This window comes from Sus scrofa, chromosome 9 (assembly GCF_000003025.6).
Source record: "Sus scrofa isolate TJ Tabasco breed Duroc chromosome 9, Sscrofa11.1, whole genome shotgun sequence".
Lineage (NCBI taxonomy): Eukaryota > Metazoa > Chordata > Mammalia > Artiodactyla > Suidae > Sus > Sus scrofa.
Window position 1 is genome coordinate 108,722,541 of NC_010451.4, and position 16,170 is coordinate 108,738,710.

Consider the following 16,170-nt stretch of genomic DNA (forward strand, 5'->3'; position numbering starts at 1 on the left):
ACAGCAACATAAGTAAATGTAGAAACAAAATATGACAAATGAGCTAAAAGGGAATACACACAGTGTGATTCTATTTGTGAGACCAAAAAAATGAACTCAAATTTACTTGGGCATTGTGTATTTTATTCAGCAGACGTCCCCTCAAGAAGTAGATATATTTTTGATGTACTTGGATTCTGAGATGGACGGATGGATGGATAGGTGATCAAACAGGATGCGTAAAGTCATGGTGGAATTTAAGTGATATACAGGCAGATTTTCACCCACTGCCTGTATCAATGTGCTTGGATATATGCGCAAACATGTTCAGAGAGGGATGCAGAAAATGCCCCCCGGGTCATTATTTTGGCATCTCTCTTTCAGCTGATTCATTTTCTAGGGTCCTGACGGAGAGCTGGGGAGAGAGGAAAGGACAGGACTCCAGCTGGCCTCCAACCCCCCCTCCCAATGCCTCAGGGACCACCTGTGCCGAGGATACAAGGGTCCCACTGGAGCAGCTCTGAAAGCAGAGTACTCCAGGTGGTTCTACAGGAAGCAAGCACAGGTGCCTTGGACCCAGGGAAATACTTGCTGGGACAGAAGCCTCGTGGTTTAAAAATAACAGTGGAGAAAACTGCCATCACACTAGTGGAAAGAAAATTCTTAAAACAAAAAAGTAATAAGAAAAAAGATATTCCACCAGAATGTAAGAAGAACTATACACCACAGTTATGAAGAGGGCAAAATGAGCACTGAATATATTCAGGGAACACACAGTTCCCAAAGAAAGAGAAAGACGAGGATGCGGGGAAAGACCCTGGAAGAAAAGAAGAAAAAAGAAAGAAAAAGAATAAGAAGAAAAAAGTCGTATTTTTCATCCCTTGGGGTTAGTGTTGGTAGCAGTCATTACAATGTTTACATTTTTATACATTTATTTATTTATTTATGTATTTATTTATTTATTTATCTTTTGTCTTTTCGTTGTTGTTGTTGTTGCTATTTCTTGGGCTGCGCCCAAGGCATATGGAGGTTCCCAGGCTAGGGGTTGAGTAGGAGCTGTAGCCACCGGCCTACGCCAGAGCCACAGCAACGGGAATCCGAGCTGCGTCTGCAACCTACACCACAGCTCACGGCAACGCCGGATCGTTAACCCAATGAGCAAGGGCAGGGACCGAACCCGCAACCTCATGGTTCCTAGTCGGATTCGTTAACCACTGCGCCACGACGGGAACTACGCATTTTTATAAATTTATGTGTATACTGTTTGATATCAAGACTTCAGCATAAAGGAACTGCAAATCTAATTTTTAAAGAGTTTAGTAAAAAAGAAAAACACATGGTCTATAATTTGAATTGCTTTTCTCTAAAAACTACCTCTCTTTTGTCATCCAGTGAAAAAACTTGGGAGCAGTAACAAGGCAGAAGTCACGAGCCTTGCTAGAATAAGTATTCCATTTCTTACTAAACATCCAAGTGCTCCGTTGAGAAAGGGCTGAATCTAGGATGCGGCAGGAGATGTAAGAAGATAAACCCATGTCATCCTGCCTTGGCTGAAAACAAAAAAATCTGTCAGAGACCACTGAGGTCATGTCAAAGGACACAGAGGCCAACTTGCAGTGGCTCCCGCTGGCCATAGAGAGGACAATGTCAACCAAAGAATAGCACCCACACAAAAATTTAAAAACACGTAAAAAAACAACCACGCACAAATTCATTGGTAATACTTAAAAAAAAAAAAAAAAAAAAAGGGACCTGTGGAAGTTGCTAAGGCATCATCTCATTATCGTTCAAGAGAAGTTTTTAAAAAATCAAACCTTTGTCTCACCATTTCGGTACAAACTGTATCTCAAGATACCACAGAACTCAAGCAGGAACGTTCTCTTTTTATGGGAGTGTCACAACCCATAAATGCAGGGTAAATATTACCATCAGCAAATTACCATTACACAGCCCCTAACAATGTGTGGATGTAGACGGCCCTTATCACTGTTTTACAGCTCTGCCTCCTGCACTGCCTTGCTTTCTCTCTCTACTACTCTGCTTCTCCATCTCCCCACTGCTTTCTCCACCACCCTGTCTGCAGAGCGCTCTGGCTCTCCATTGCTAGGTGCACAGATCTCTGTTTCCTGTGGCTGTCCACTCCTCTGTGCTTCTCTGTCTCTCCTTCCAGTTCGGTCTCCTTCGCCTTCTCTATTTCTCTTTACCTCCCCTCTTTCTCTCTCCCCCTCTCTATTTCTATCTTTTTATAGCTCTCCACCTGTCTGTCTCTACCACCCATCCTTCTTTACCAAATTCTCCATTTATACCTCTCTTACCTGTATTATTTCCTGTCTCTAGGTCTCTCTGTCTTTTCATTGTCTTCCATGGGCATAAAACTACTTTAAGTTATCTGTTATTCCAATGTCTGTGATAGCTCAGGATTGAGCTCTGTGTACTTGGTTTTCTCATATCGAGATGTTGAGATCCTCCTTGCTCTCCATATGTCGGGTATTTTTGGATTGTATCCTGCACATTTTGAATATTGCGTTATGAGCTGCAGGCAGTGTTTAAATACCATGAAGAATGGTCAGTGTTGTTTTTGTTAGCAGGGAATTGACTCAGTTAGGGAATGCGAGTTCCCACTTATCTTTTAAATATATATATAATTCCATATTTATGTTTTTATTTCCCCAATACTTTTTATTAGTTTTTTCCTACTGTACAGCATGGTGACCCAGTTACAAATACATGTACCCATTCTTGTTTCTCACATTATCATGCTCCATCCTAAGTGACTAGACATAGTTCCCAGTGCTGTACAGTGAAGTAAGTCAGAAAGTTAAAGACAAATACCATATGATATCACTTCCATCTGGAATCTAATATATGGCCCAAATGAACCTTTCCTCAGTAAAGAAAACCATGGACTTGGAGAATAGACTTGTGGTTGCCAAGGGGGAGGGGGAGGGAGTGGGATGGATTGGGAGCTTGGGGTTAATGGATGCAGACTTGCCCACTTGTCTTTGCTGGGCAGTTCTGCAGTTTTCAAAGCATTTGTGGTTCTATTCCCACAGCACCTTGTGCACCACCTAGTGGCCAGTCTAGGACATGGCTGGTGATCCACCCTGAGATCAGTTGGCAAAGTGTTTAGGGTCAGATTTATGCATGTGCAGCTAAGGGGTGAACCTAGTTGTCAAACACCGTCAAGTGAGATTTATTCCTTAATCTCCTCTCTCTACAATCTCTGCAACATTTTCCCACTCACAGGAATTCTCCCTCCAGTCGCCTGAGGAGGTGAGTGGGCTTCACACTTGCTGTGCTGGGCATTTCCTGCAGCGCTGTCTGCATTTAACACCAAGCAGGGAGAGGTGAAAGAGAAAACCAAAGCCAGCAAGATTCTCCATGTGCTCTTGGGACCACAGGTTCCCTCCCTTGTGTGAGAGATGGTCCCCTTCCCTCAGAATTAGTCTCCCATGCAGCCACCTCTGATGTCACAGACACTGTGATTGCCTGGTGTGGGGGGTAACAGGGTGGGGAGGGATGGGAAGAGACAAAAGAAACACAAACAAAAACAGAACAGCAGGGCTCTCTGACCCCTTTCCCTCAATCTGCACCTGGTGTACAGATGGACTTCAGGTTGTGTTTGAGTCCATACCTGAGGGGGGGAAAAAGATAAAACTCACCGTTGGTTCTGCAGGGCTCAATTCATGATTTCCTTTTCCAGTCTGCTTGCTGCCATTTATTTTACGGAGTGCTCGGATTCAGGGGTTAGAGTTGCATTCACGAGAGGCAGGGGGCCAAATGTGCTCACTACACATTTTCCAGATTGCACTCACTCCTTGTAATGTGACCCCTTAGCTCCTCAATCAGGAGGGGCCAGTTTCCCCCCATTAGTTAGGGGGTTCCAGTTCCAGATCTAGACCCTGCCAGCTAAAACATGCTGCTCACCATCTGGCTCTACTAGGACTGAGTCATCAGCACTGCAGACACTGACGTTAAACACACCCTGAAAGCAATTCAGGGTGGACGTCAGGAATGGGGCACTCTGTGCTCTGGAAAAGCTAGTAAAATAAGCCTTAAGATAGTTAGATATTTTCAGGAAAAAAAAATTTATGACTGCTTAACTCAGAATCACCTTAAAATGATGCTCAAACCGGGGAGAAAATAACCTGCACCAGGGTGAGAAGACAATGTCAGAACAGGACGGTGTCCAAGATGCCAAACCTGACTCATATGATCATTATAGTGTTTTCTTTTCTTTCTTTTTTTTTTTTTTTTTCTTTTATGGCTGTACCTGTGACATATGGAAGTTCTCGGGCTAGGGGTCGAATTGGAGCTGCAGCCGCCAGCCTACATCGCAGCCACAGCAACACCAGATCTGAGCTGCATCTGCAGCCTCTACCACAGCTTGTGGCATTGCCGGAGCCTTAAACTAACTGGGCGAGACCAGGGATCAAACTCTCATTCTCATGGACGCTATGTCTGGTTCTTAACCAGCTGAGACGCAACAGGAACTCTGATATAGTGTTTTCTTAATTTCTTGGAGTTCTGCATGGAATTACATGTTTTCTGTTATGAGAATGAACCTATGCAGTTTTTAGAATTCGATCCAGTGGTTGAGTTTGTGTCTCATTACCAACCTCCAGTACTTTTGTTAACCTTGGTGGGTTTCTCCTCTCTAAGACTCTGACTGGATGGCCCTCAGTAAATGTATTGTAGAACAAAGACATTATAGTTCTGTTCAGGCCACTATTGCTATGACTCGATGGGATGCCCTCACTTAGCTGATCCATAAACCTGCTCCGACACTGACCCTAAATATGAATCTTCTTTAACTGCTACTTAGGCTCAACCAGAACAAAAGAGTTTAATTTAGTCAAAACCCATAAACTTGCCACTTTATTAGGAGGAAACCTCCCCCAATTATGGGGCGGATTTATATGGTCAACACCAGGCTATGGTCATTTAAGTTGAAAAGCTCCCTTATGTTGGCAACAGTTAAACTATGCTAAGGATAATCAGCCTGATAACAGTAGATAATGGGGCTTGGCGCCTTGTGAAAAATGCCAATACATCATTATCCTTAGAGAGAGCAATACAGCTAGAGGCTAGATCACAGAACTGGAGATACACTGAGTTGCTCCTAATGGAACTCAATGGATTTGAGGAACTAATGAAGGAACTTGGCTTCTTCCAGGAGGCATTGGAAGACGTACCATAGGATTCCTGTGGACTCAAGGCCACTGTCATGCCAATTTAGGTATCAACCCAACAAATTTACCGTCGGTATAAACCCAGTGGCCCAAGTGATCTGTATTTCAATGGTATGACCACTTAGCCATTTCTGCACCTTCAGTAGGAGTGCAGGATGTAACCAGCCATATTGAAGCTTTATCAGAATTCATTCACTAGGCCATAAATGACAATACTTAGGCTATTATTCTACTGAATTCTGAGACCTCTGTGATGAGAAAAGTGGTGTTACAAAAATCAAATGTTCCTCGATATCCTTACCATGTCTCAGGAGGACCTGTGCCATCATGATTCAGACTGAATGCAGCTTTTTCACACCAGATAAATCCTTTAAGGTAACACATTTCATGACCCACATGAAAAGTCAGGTTTCTTCCTTAAGTGATTAACTCTCTCAGTTTTGATGGCCCCTTAAAAAAAGGAAAGAAAAAAGAAACTGATTCGATGCTAGAAGCTCTTGGCCTAAATATTTGGTTCACCCTATTAAAGCTACTAGCTATATGACCTATATTCTGCGTATTTGACAAGATTTGTTGCATTACCATATGTGTGACTGAACCCCTGATAAGATAATGATGACTAGGAGACTTAAAAGGATTAAGCTAATAATATAGTTCTTTATGAGATCAATGATTGTAGTAGCGTACCTGTAGATATGGGAAAAAGCAACCAAAGGGAATCTTTTCCTGGACCATAACACACTAGTAAGACAGGCGACCTAGAGATTTTTGGCTACTGTTAATAGGGTCTAGTCCCGAAATACCACTGATTGGCCTATCCATGAAATCCTGACCTGACCTAGCAAGGAGACTTCCTGGCACCACTGGACAAAATGATCGTGAAGTGACCCCCAACCCTTGGTGCAATGCATGACCATGAGGGGGCACTGCCAACCAAAGAATGTCATTCACCTTCTGGCTCTGCTAAGGACTGAGTCATTAGCAATTGCAGTCCCTGATCTTTAGCACATCTTACCTCCTGAAGAGTTAAGGGTGGAGATGAGGAATGAGGGATGCCATGCTCTGGGAAAACTGGCAGAACAGAACGTAGGGAGTTGGATATTTTCAGGAAAAAAATTTTGAACCCAAATTCTTGCATCTTTGCATATGCAATAAAGCACTAAAGCCAGTCATTAAGATGTAGTTCTTGTGACTAGCAAAAACTCAGATGCGTGCTCAATTGCATGTAGCCCTTCACCAAAATCTCATAGATACTGACTTCTCCTTGTACCACCTCAAAGCAGTTTTCCTGAGCTCCGGAGGGCACAGCTCCCAGGCTCTGGTCCTGAGTAAGACATTGAATAACTCAACTCACAGCTCTCACGTTGTGGGTTTTTTTTTTTGGGGGGGGGATTTGTTTGTTTGTTTCCTCCCCAGTGACATGTTCAAGCGGCCTAATGCACTTCTGCTGGCTTTCCTGGACACCTACTGTTGTCATGAGAACAAGTCCCAGCTAGTCAGTGTGTGACTTGAATATGCTGTGAGGTCACACGGTGAGAGCTAAAGGCTTCATCTCAGCAGTAGAGCTGTGCTTCCCTCTGAGACTGGACAGATGGGGTCCAGGGCCTGGATCCTCCATCTGGACCCTGCTGGGTGGGGCGGGGTGGGGTGGGACACCTGCTCTTCATATGCACATTGCTGAGCACGCCTCTGCTAGTTTACCCTCACCCTTTTATCTGATGTTAGAATCTTCCATTAAGCTTGGCTCAGGTTGACTCAAGTCCTTTTGACCCTTAGGGGAAACTTATGTGACTCAGTATGTGACATTTAATGACACAGTTGAGCCCAGAGCCTCTGTATCTCTGTTCTTGTGAGGGATAAAGCATATCACTGTGCCCACATCTGCAGTCTGTCCTTGTCACTGGGCTCAGGGGAAGGAGACTTGTGTCACCCCATCGATACTGAGAAATGAAGCCAAGAAGGAGCCTCCTGAGTCAGTCACACATGATGGAAGAGCACAGGTGGCTGGTGGAAGGTCGGGGTTATCTTAGTGCTACAAGGAGTCGTGTCTGCTGTTTCCCTCAGAACAGGGTCATGAGCGTGGATGAAGGTGCAGCATCTGAATATCCTGGGTGTAAGGTTCCCACTCACGTGGGAACTAATCAGAGGACCTTTGTGTATGAACAGTGGGAGCCCTGACCCCCAGGCTAGGGTATGTGTGTAGTTCCCACATGTGCATGCAGTGGCGGTGGTGGGCAGGGGGCGAGGTGTGTTCTCCATTAGCTGTGGCCCTTTGAACGTGAGCAAAGTTGGTTGTGGTTTAACTGTTCTCATTTCCTTCTGACACCCCAGCTCCCCCTTCCACAGCGCCAACCAGTGGTGGCCAGTTTGACTTTGGGCATTTTCCACGAATCAACCACATTTGACAGACAGGTAAACGAAAGAAGCCTGAGAAAATGAAACACCATCATCCCCAGCAGCCCAGCAGCGCCCTCCTGCCCTGTTCCCCACCCCACCTCTGCCTCTCCCCTCTCTGCACCTCCCAGGCCAGGGAAGCCCAGGGTGAGTTGGGGAAGGAAGTTGCTAAGAAGTTGGAAACCACAGGAGACCCTGCCTAGCAGGGCCCTGGCAGTGAAATCAGCTGCACAAAACTTTCAGAGATTTGCAAGTTTCTCCGTTTGGCTTCCACACTTGCCAAATTCATAAAGAGTTTTAACACTTGAGGCCCGGCCTTTGCCCTAAAGACGTTTGATCAAATGCATGAGAATCAAGGAGTCCATCTAAATTTGATTTTATCTTTCTCGTATCTGGTTGCTCTCATTTTCTTCCCAAAAGGAAGCTTCTACTTCCCTTTTCTACTTCTTTTAGTATCTGCTCAAATCCCAGCTCTGTGTCTTATTAGCTGTTTCACTATGGCGACCTTCGTATCCCCTTCTCCAGTTTTCCAATTGTAAAGCATAGATAATTGCATATATGCCTCATAGGCTACTTGTAAGAATTAAATAAGTTAACAGGCACTTAGCACTGGCTATTAATTATTACTTCATTAGGATGTTAGTCATTAAGTTTGTAAATTGAAATTGCTCACAAAGTCTAAAATTATTTCACTCGAACATCTTCTTCTAAAGAAGGATTAGGCAGCATGACTGACAAGAAGAAACACAGCTGGTTAGAAAGACCAAATGGCCTAGGCTCTAATGATGAGGGGTATGAGGTTTAGTTTCTGATCCAGTGTTCCTCCATCCATACCACGTGGTAGCCCTGCTGTGGAGGAAGAGTACTGGACCAAAAAGATGTATGCTTGCCTCCCACCCCAGAGAGGCACCTGGTCACACTTAGAGGCTTCCAAAGGGAGATTGTGAGGACCCAGAGTCCATTGAGTCTGGTGGGGGAGCCAGGGTGTCAGGATGGTCAGAGCACCACCTACTGCCCTGCTTTGCCCGAGACGCTCAGTCCGACCCATGACACCTCCCAAAAGAGAGTTGCAAATCTAGGACACACTCACAGATTAAGGCAGGATTTCCACAGTGTTGAAAACCAAGGGAGGAGCCATGGTGATTCCAGAGTGCAGACATGAGAAGAAAAGAGATGCACCCAGGAGGCTTTAAGAAAATTCTCACTGATTCCTTGCACTATGGCCTTAGGAAAGAAGCAATGCATGCTTTGTTTTCTTGTGTTTTGTTTTGTTTTTCCGTTTTCCAAGGAGAATTAAAGTCAAGAAAAAGCCATAATATACTAGGTAAAAAGAAAAAAAAATACAGGGTTCTGTATTCAGAGAGACCTGGCTTTAAGTGACTATTACTTGCAGAGTAGTGACCATGAGCAGAATACTTGACCTCTACACTTGACAAAGTGTGGACTCTAATTGCACGTTTATCTAGGGATCATAGAGGATAATGAGCTTGCCTATCTCCTGAAAGGTAGAAACTGAGTCCTTGTTCCATCCAGACCCAACCTGTCTGCAGGGAAATGAGATTAGAGATGATTCTCAATGTTTCCTTGTTTGTGTGGAATCTCCTACTTCCATAGCAGAGCGACCAACACTAGAGGCTAATGTTGTTGAAGGTGTGTGCGGACCAAGCATGATTCATCCATCTAATCCATACCCTTTGGGAGACAGGGCACTGTGACGTCATTGCACAGCTGAGGAAACGATGGTACAGGGTTCACACAGCTGCCTGAGGTCCCACAGATACTAATATTGACCCAGGGCTCAAACCCGGGCCCTTGGGGGTCAGAGTCTGAGAGTCTGTGTGCTTAACCCTCCACCCGATGCCCCTGTGGTGTGGGTGGTGTTCTCATGGGTTAATGTGAGGATCAGGAATCAGCGCTTATGAGACACGAGTACGGGTCTGAGCACACCCAGTGTAAGTCATGCTGGGTGTTACACTGTCACCATAGGAACATCCCAAACCAATGAGTCTGGTTCCAGTGACCTTTGGAAGAGAAGGAACCCTGCACCTTCATTTGGCCGTAGCTCCCCTTGGAGCCAGTGCCCCCAAGAAAGCACCATCCCACCGTCTCGGGAAAGATTAGAAACGTGGTGTGGACCATTATCACGAGCAAGGTGAATCTGATGGCTCGGTTGTCACGCTCTTTCTACCTTGGTTAGATTTCATGAAATTAAGGTACACATAGACAAAAGTAGAGTTTGGATATCTTTTTAATTGATTGTGCCTATTATGAAAATCAGAGAACAGAATTGAAGCAGCAAAGCTGGGAGCTCCAGATGTGTACAGGGAAGGTCAGGGCTGTGGTCTGGGTGGAGCCCTGAGGGAGGAGACGGGGAGCTGTGTGCTGTGCTGTGTGTGCTCACGAGGCAAGAGGACTCAGGCAGCTGGAGGAGCTGATGACACTGAGGGACAGTGGTGGGAAAGGCTCCCGGGGACCAGCCCTCAGCCCTGCCCGAGTCATGGCAGAATTCCTTGTTATGCAGTGCAAGGGTCTGTTTGCCCAGTGGTTTGAAAAAACCTACACAATGTTGACCTAATACAAAGATGTACACATTCTCTGAAGGAAGCCAAACCCAGAAAGGAAGTGCTGCTAGATCCTCAGCAGACACTTGTAGAGACAATGATGCTGAAGCGAAGTTGAGCCCTTGGTGGCATCATCTGTCAGGAGGTCTTCCCACTGCTGCAGACTGTTCTCCTAAACAGACAGGAGAGGACGGTGGCGAAGTAGAGGGTACTCTTGAGGAGGAGGAGGAGGTAGGTGTAGTAGGCAGAGGTGTTCTCGAGCTGCAGCTGCAGGGTATCTAAGAGAAGTCATTTTGATGAGTTATCTGTTCTGTTGAAAGGCTAGGTCATAGTGATGGGAGGGGTCACAATTAGTTACTCCTCATGCCCCACATTACAAGCCCCAAAGCAAACTACTACCACCTCGACCAGCCCAATCAGGACAACTCAGAATCCAGTTCAAAACTCAAGTCTTCAAAACAACTTCAGCTAAATTCAATAGAACCTTATTGAAAATTCAATTCTAAATTCAGTAGAACCTTCTTGAAAAGTAAGGTCGTGTTTTTAACGAGTGAGTCCAGTTGTAAAAAACCACTTGTGATAAGTTGCTTTTAGCATTTTCTTTACCCTTTCCACATGTTTAAGAACTAATAATAGGTAGTATTCACTAACCACTAACCAATGCCACATACGCTTAGAATTTTGCAGGCAAAACCTGAATCTTAATTTTTACAATAGTGAATGAGATTTTTATTCTCAGTCCCGTTTAACAAATAAACTGAGGACAGAGAGGAGGAATTGGCCTGATGTCACACACTTAGAAAGTGTGAGATACCACATTTCAATCCAGCATCCCAGCAATATGACTTTAAAAACACATTCTTAGCTTCCCCGCAGTCCTGCATCCCCGAGTGCAATACATACCCTGGACATCAAGAGTTAAATAAATAAAAAATGTAATTGGTGATTTGGAAGCACTTGAGCCATACACGTACTTCAGTGAGACTCTTGAGAAAGGTACGATTCATGAAATCTCCTGGTGTTGTTCACAGTGGGGTGGGAACTTTTAATCAAGACAGCATTGTACACAATGGAAGAAAATTAATCCAAAATCCCTAGAACTTTAGGAGCTCATGCCTCAGTCACCTCTGTGTCTTGAATGTCTCTCATTGTGGCTGTGATGTTATAAGACAATTGCACTTACTCTCCTTTGAAATTTTATAAGAAACATATGTTTTCAAGAAATAATTACCAACAGTGATGGTGGGGCAGGTGTGGCTCCTGAATGAACAAACCACAAGGTTGAGTCTGTTCTCCCGGAAATGTCCCTTTTCCATGCTTCATCTTCATAGAGTCAGAACTCCGGGATCATTAGCACTTGGTGTGGAACGGGATCAGGAGGTGATGTGCTCATAACCCACTGCCCGTGGTCAGATGGCCACTGAGTTCCAGGCCCCCCGACACTGGGCCTGGAGGAAGGATCAGCAGGACCAGAGCCAGTGCTTCTCAGTTCACTTAGAACGTCCCACACAGGCAGAAAGGGCCACCACCTAGTACTGACTCTGTGGTGGCGAAATGGATACCTTATTCTAGACAATTCATGATATACACATGTGAGCTTTTCTTCAAGAACAGACTTAAGTGTCTTTGTTCCCTGTTCTACCAGTCTTGCTCAGACATAGAAGTAATTTACCCATTTTCATGCAGGGAACAATAAGGGAACTGAGTTTGAAGTCCAGCCTGTGATAGTCAGAAGCTCGTATACTTACAACCCCACCCATGTGTTCCTCTTGTCTCGAGGCCAGAGCATTGGGATTTCTAGCTCTGTATCAATGTCTTGATACAGACAATTGAGGAGAAATTCAAATGGCCCAGGCTGAAACCCCATATCTGGCTGTGTGGCTTGGTACCAGGGACTTAATTTTGGTTCATTGCCCTAATTTTTAAAAAGGGGCAAAATTATATACATCTTCATAGGAGTATTATGAAAATCACACTGATAATATATAAGAAACACAGTACAAGGCTTTTGCATATAATGAAGAGCTTCACATACAGCGAAGCTCTCAGTAAGTGTCAGTTTAGCTCACTAGCTGCTAGCAGTGTCCAAAGCCTTAAGGAAATCCAGAGGCGACTTGGTATCATTTTTGCTCGGTCATTTGAAACCCAAGCCACCAAAATGAAGGCAGCTCGTTGATGAAATAATTCAGAGTCTGTCACTGCAACTCTGATTTACAGTCATCTCATATGTATTTACTGTGTTAAGATTACTGCTAGGAAATGATGGATCGACTTTAAAATATTACCAGTCTATTCTTAAATATGCAGACATTCTGGCTTTTTACCTTAAACCAGGAATATTTATAAGTTAAAGACAGTGCTCTAGCATGACATAAAGACAGGCATATATGAAACTTACTGCTTTCATCTTTCAGACAAGCTTTTGTAGAATTAGTGATTTCTAGAAGAAAGGAGAGCAAGCATTAGTCAATTGTTCATACCAATTTATTCGACAGTGTGATATATATGTGTGTGTGTGTGTGTGTATGTATATATTACACAACACACATATATGTCAAATCTGCCCACAGAGATAGGAGATACACTCATTAAATGTGTGAGCTCTACCGTTCCAGAAATAATTGCTTTTTTCCTACCACCAAATGGGAAAGTTTTAAAGGTAATTTGATCATGAAGAAGAGCAATGCTAGGAGATGACATGAAGGCAAATATATGCAAAAACTTACCACTTTCATTTCTTACACAGGCCTTTCTAGAATCACTATCAGAGACTTCTAGAAGAAATGAGAGCAAGTATTAATTAATTGCCTGTGGCTATTTTAATTTTATTTATTTATTTATTTATTTATTTATTTATTGCTTTTTAAGGCCACACCCATGGCATTTGGAAGTTCCCAAGCTCGAGGTTAAATCAGAGCTACTGCTGCCAGCCTACACCACAGCCACAGCAACGTGGCCTCTGAGCCACATCTGCGACCTACACACAGCTCATGGCAACGCTGGATCCTTAACCCACAGAGCGAGACCAGAGATCAAACCTGCAACCTGATGGTTTCTAGTTGGGTTTGTTTCCACTGAGCCACAGTGGGAACTCTCCTCACGCCTATTATTGAGATTGTGTATATATGTATATATGTGTGTATAAGTATGAGCCGGTATGCACATAACTGGCTGACAGAGAGGCAGTAGATAGTCATTAAAACTATGAAAATGGTTAGACTCACAATTCTAGATAATTAGTCTTTTCCACTTTATCTTTATTTTATTTTTTTTATTTTTGTCTTTTTAGGACCATGGAGGTTCCCAGGCTAGGGGTCTAATTGGAGCCGTTGCCACCGGCCTATGCCACAGCCACATCAACGCCAGATCCGAGCTGCGTCTGTGACCTACACCACAGCTCACGGCAATGCTGGATCCTTGACCCGCTGAGTGAGGCCAGGGATTGAACCCCAACCTCATGGTTCCTAGGCAGATTCGTTTCTGCTGTGCCAAGACGGGAACTCCGTCTTTTCCACTTTAAGCCAGAGAAGTTCATAAGTTAATTGATCAGGAGGAAAAAATGACTAAAGCATAACGTAAAAACAAGCATGTACAAAAACTTACTACTTTCATCCTTCAAGCAATCATTTGGAGAATCAGTAGGCATGACAGCTGAGGAGACAACTACAAGAAATGAGAGCAAGTATTAGTCAGTTTTCATGCCCCTTCTTTGATAGTGTGCATAGATATTCATGAGTGTAACACATATGGATGTAGGCATGTGTGTAACACATATATATCATACATATAATACGATCTGCCAGCAGAGAGACAATCATTAACAATAGGAGCGCCACAACTGCAGGAAACTTCATCCGATTCAATGTAGTTCAGTAGATCTAATCTATGTATTGTTTTCAGCACATGAAAATGATGAAGTTCCTCAAAGGTACATTTTCGTTCTTTTTTCTTAAATCACAACTAGAGGTAAATATTCAAGACCACCTTGTTTTCCTTCTGGGTTCATAGCTCCTGGCACAGTGCCTGTTGAAAAGTAGGTATTTGAGAAATACTTTTCAGAAAGATCAACAGAAAGAGCGGCTGCTCTAGAGTCTTCAGCACACGCGTTGGAGATGAAGAGTTGCTAACAAATCAAATTCATCCAGTCCCAGAACCTACCACAGACTCTCACATTCAAAGGAGTCTGGTTCAGGCAGCTTCCCATCTAAGCAAAGGAAAGCAGCCGTACCCTTCCAAATCACACATCTGCAGCACCCCCACCTCCTGCACATGATTTTCTGCAGTTGTGGTGTTTGTGGGCGTAATGAACACAATATCAATAAGGCTAAGAGCTCCGGAGTGAATGGATCTGGGCCAGGCACTCCCTTAAGTCCTTCACATGCTCTGTCTTCTCTACCCCCCAGTGACCCTGGAGGGGGTTGTATATTGAGGGACTGCATGTTACCAAGGAGGAGTAAGGGGTCGAGGGTAAATAACGTTCATACCAGTGATGGCAGAGCCAGCATCAAACGCTCCGTTGTAGGGATTAAATGAGATAGATCACGTGGGAAGTGCTTTGTCAAATAACCCATAGAAAGAGAGAGAAAAAATAATCTATAAGAGAGAACATAATTCCACCACAGTGGATACTAGAAACATCTTATTTTCCAGATAGCTTAATTATTCTTAGCAATAAATAACCTTTTTATTACAGGAGCTCAGCACTTCAGTGCCATTCCTGGGATAGAAAATTCCAGATATAGAAAAACAGGCCAAATCGCATTTATGGCTCTCTGACTCTTTAAAGCCTGAGGTGAGAGCTGTGTTTATCTGCAGTGTAAAAAAGTAAAAAAGGCAAGCATACAAAGACAAGGTTTTCTTTTTAAGATAAGGAATTGTTGGAGGTAGGAAAAATCAGAGCCATAATGGTTGTTTAATTTTTATCCTTTTTCTTCTGGATGTGTTCTTGTCAGTGTAGATGTGGTTCTGCTATGTCATGTTATGCCCTCGATCAGATCTTTTTTCAGTATAATCTAAAAATTGAGTTTGAGATCTAAAAACTTTGCAGTAAATGCCAAGAATGACATGGTGTTTTGATGTTAAAATATCAAGAACTGATCCTAATGTGTCTTAGAAATCTGTTTGGCTTATAGTAACCATATTCATTAAAAGATAAATAAATCTCTATTACTATGAATAGATTGAGGTAGAAACAATAAAGTGAAAATTCTGCATTGTCAACGGTTGTGCATCCTAAGATGTCTTTCTTAGTCAGGATTGGTCAAAAACTTGGACCAGATTAGTTTTCTCTTGCTTCAAAAGTCACTTCATGATTTGTGCTTCCATATCACATTCTTAGCTTTTATGGAAAACAGAAAACTTCTGGAGTTCCCGTGATGGCTCAGCGGTAAGGAAACCAACTAGTATGCATGAGAGTGCAGGTTCGATCCCTGGCCTCCCTCAGTGGGTTAAGGATGGGCTTGCCATGAGCTGTGGTGTAGGTCACAGACGGCTCAGATCCCGCATTACTGTGGCAGTGGCATAGGCCAGCAGCCATAGCTCCGATTTGACCCCTGGCCTGGGCACTGCCACATGCCTCGGGTGTCACCAGAAAAAGTAAATAAATAAATAAATAAACAAACACATCCACTAATGTTTTGGAAAGCAAGTGTTTTCACTGACATAATTGCATTAGCTCTTCACCTCAGCCCAAAGACAAAGCCAAGGCAAGCATTCAAATCTTAATTGATCACTGGACATACTAAAGATCGGAGCAGATAAAGACTTATTTCAGAAATTCGCACTGGTACACAGCAAAGTCTCTGCACATTTGTTACACACTTGTCTCCCATACTTAAAAAGTGCATCTTAACACAAGGAGAAGCAAAAATGACTCCTTTTTTTTTTTTTTTTTTTTTTTTTTGTCCTTTCTAGAGCGTATGGAGGTTCCCAGGCTGGGGAGGGGTCTAATCAGAGCTGTAGCCGCCAGCCTACACCACAGCCACAGCAATGCAGGATCCGAGCCACATATGAGACCTACACCACAGCTCACTGCAATGCCAGGT

At 43.7% G+C, this 16,170-nt stretch overlaps 1 gene segment (V, D, J or C); it reads right to left on the reverse strand.

Moving 5' to 3' along the window:
• LOC102158411 overlaps positions 9,795 to 16,170 on the reverse strand; it is a 51,989-nt gene continuing 45,613 nt past the window's right edge. The window contains 4 exon segments of the C gene segment in view: positions 9,795 to 10,404; positions 12,525 to 12,566; positions 12,853 to 12,897; positions 13,730 to 13,789. Coding sequence covers positions 10,265 to 10,404; positions 12,525 to 12,566; positions 12,853 to 12,897; positions 13,730 to 13,789 — 287 coding nt within the window.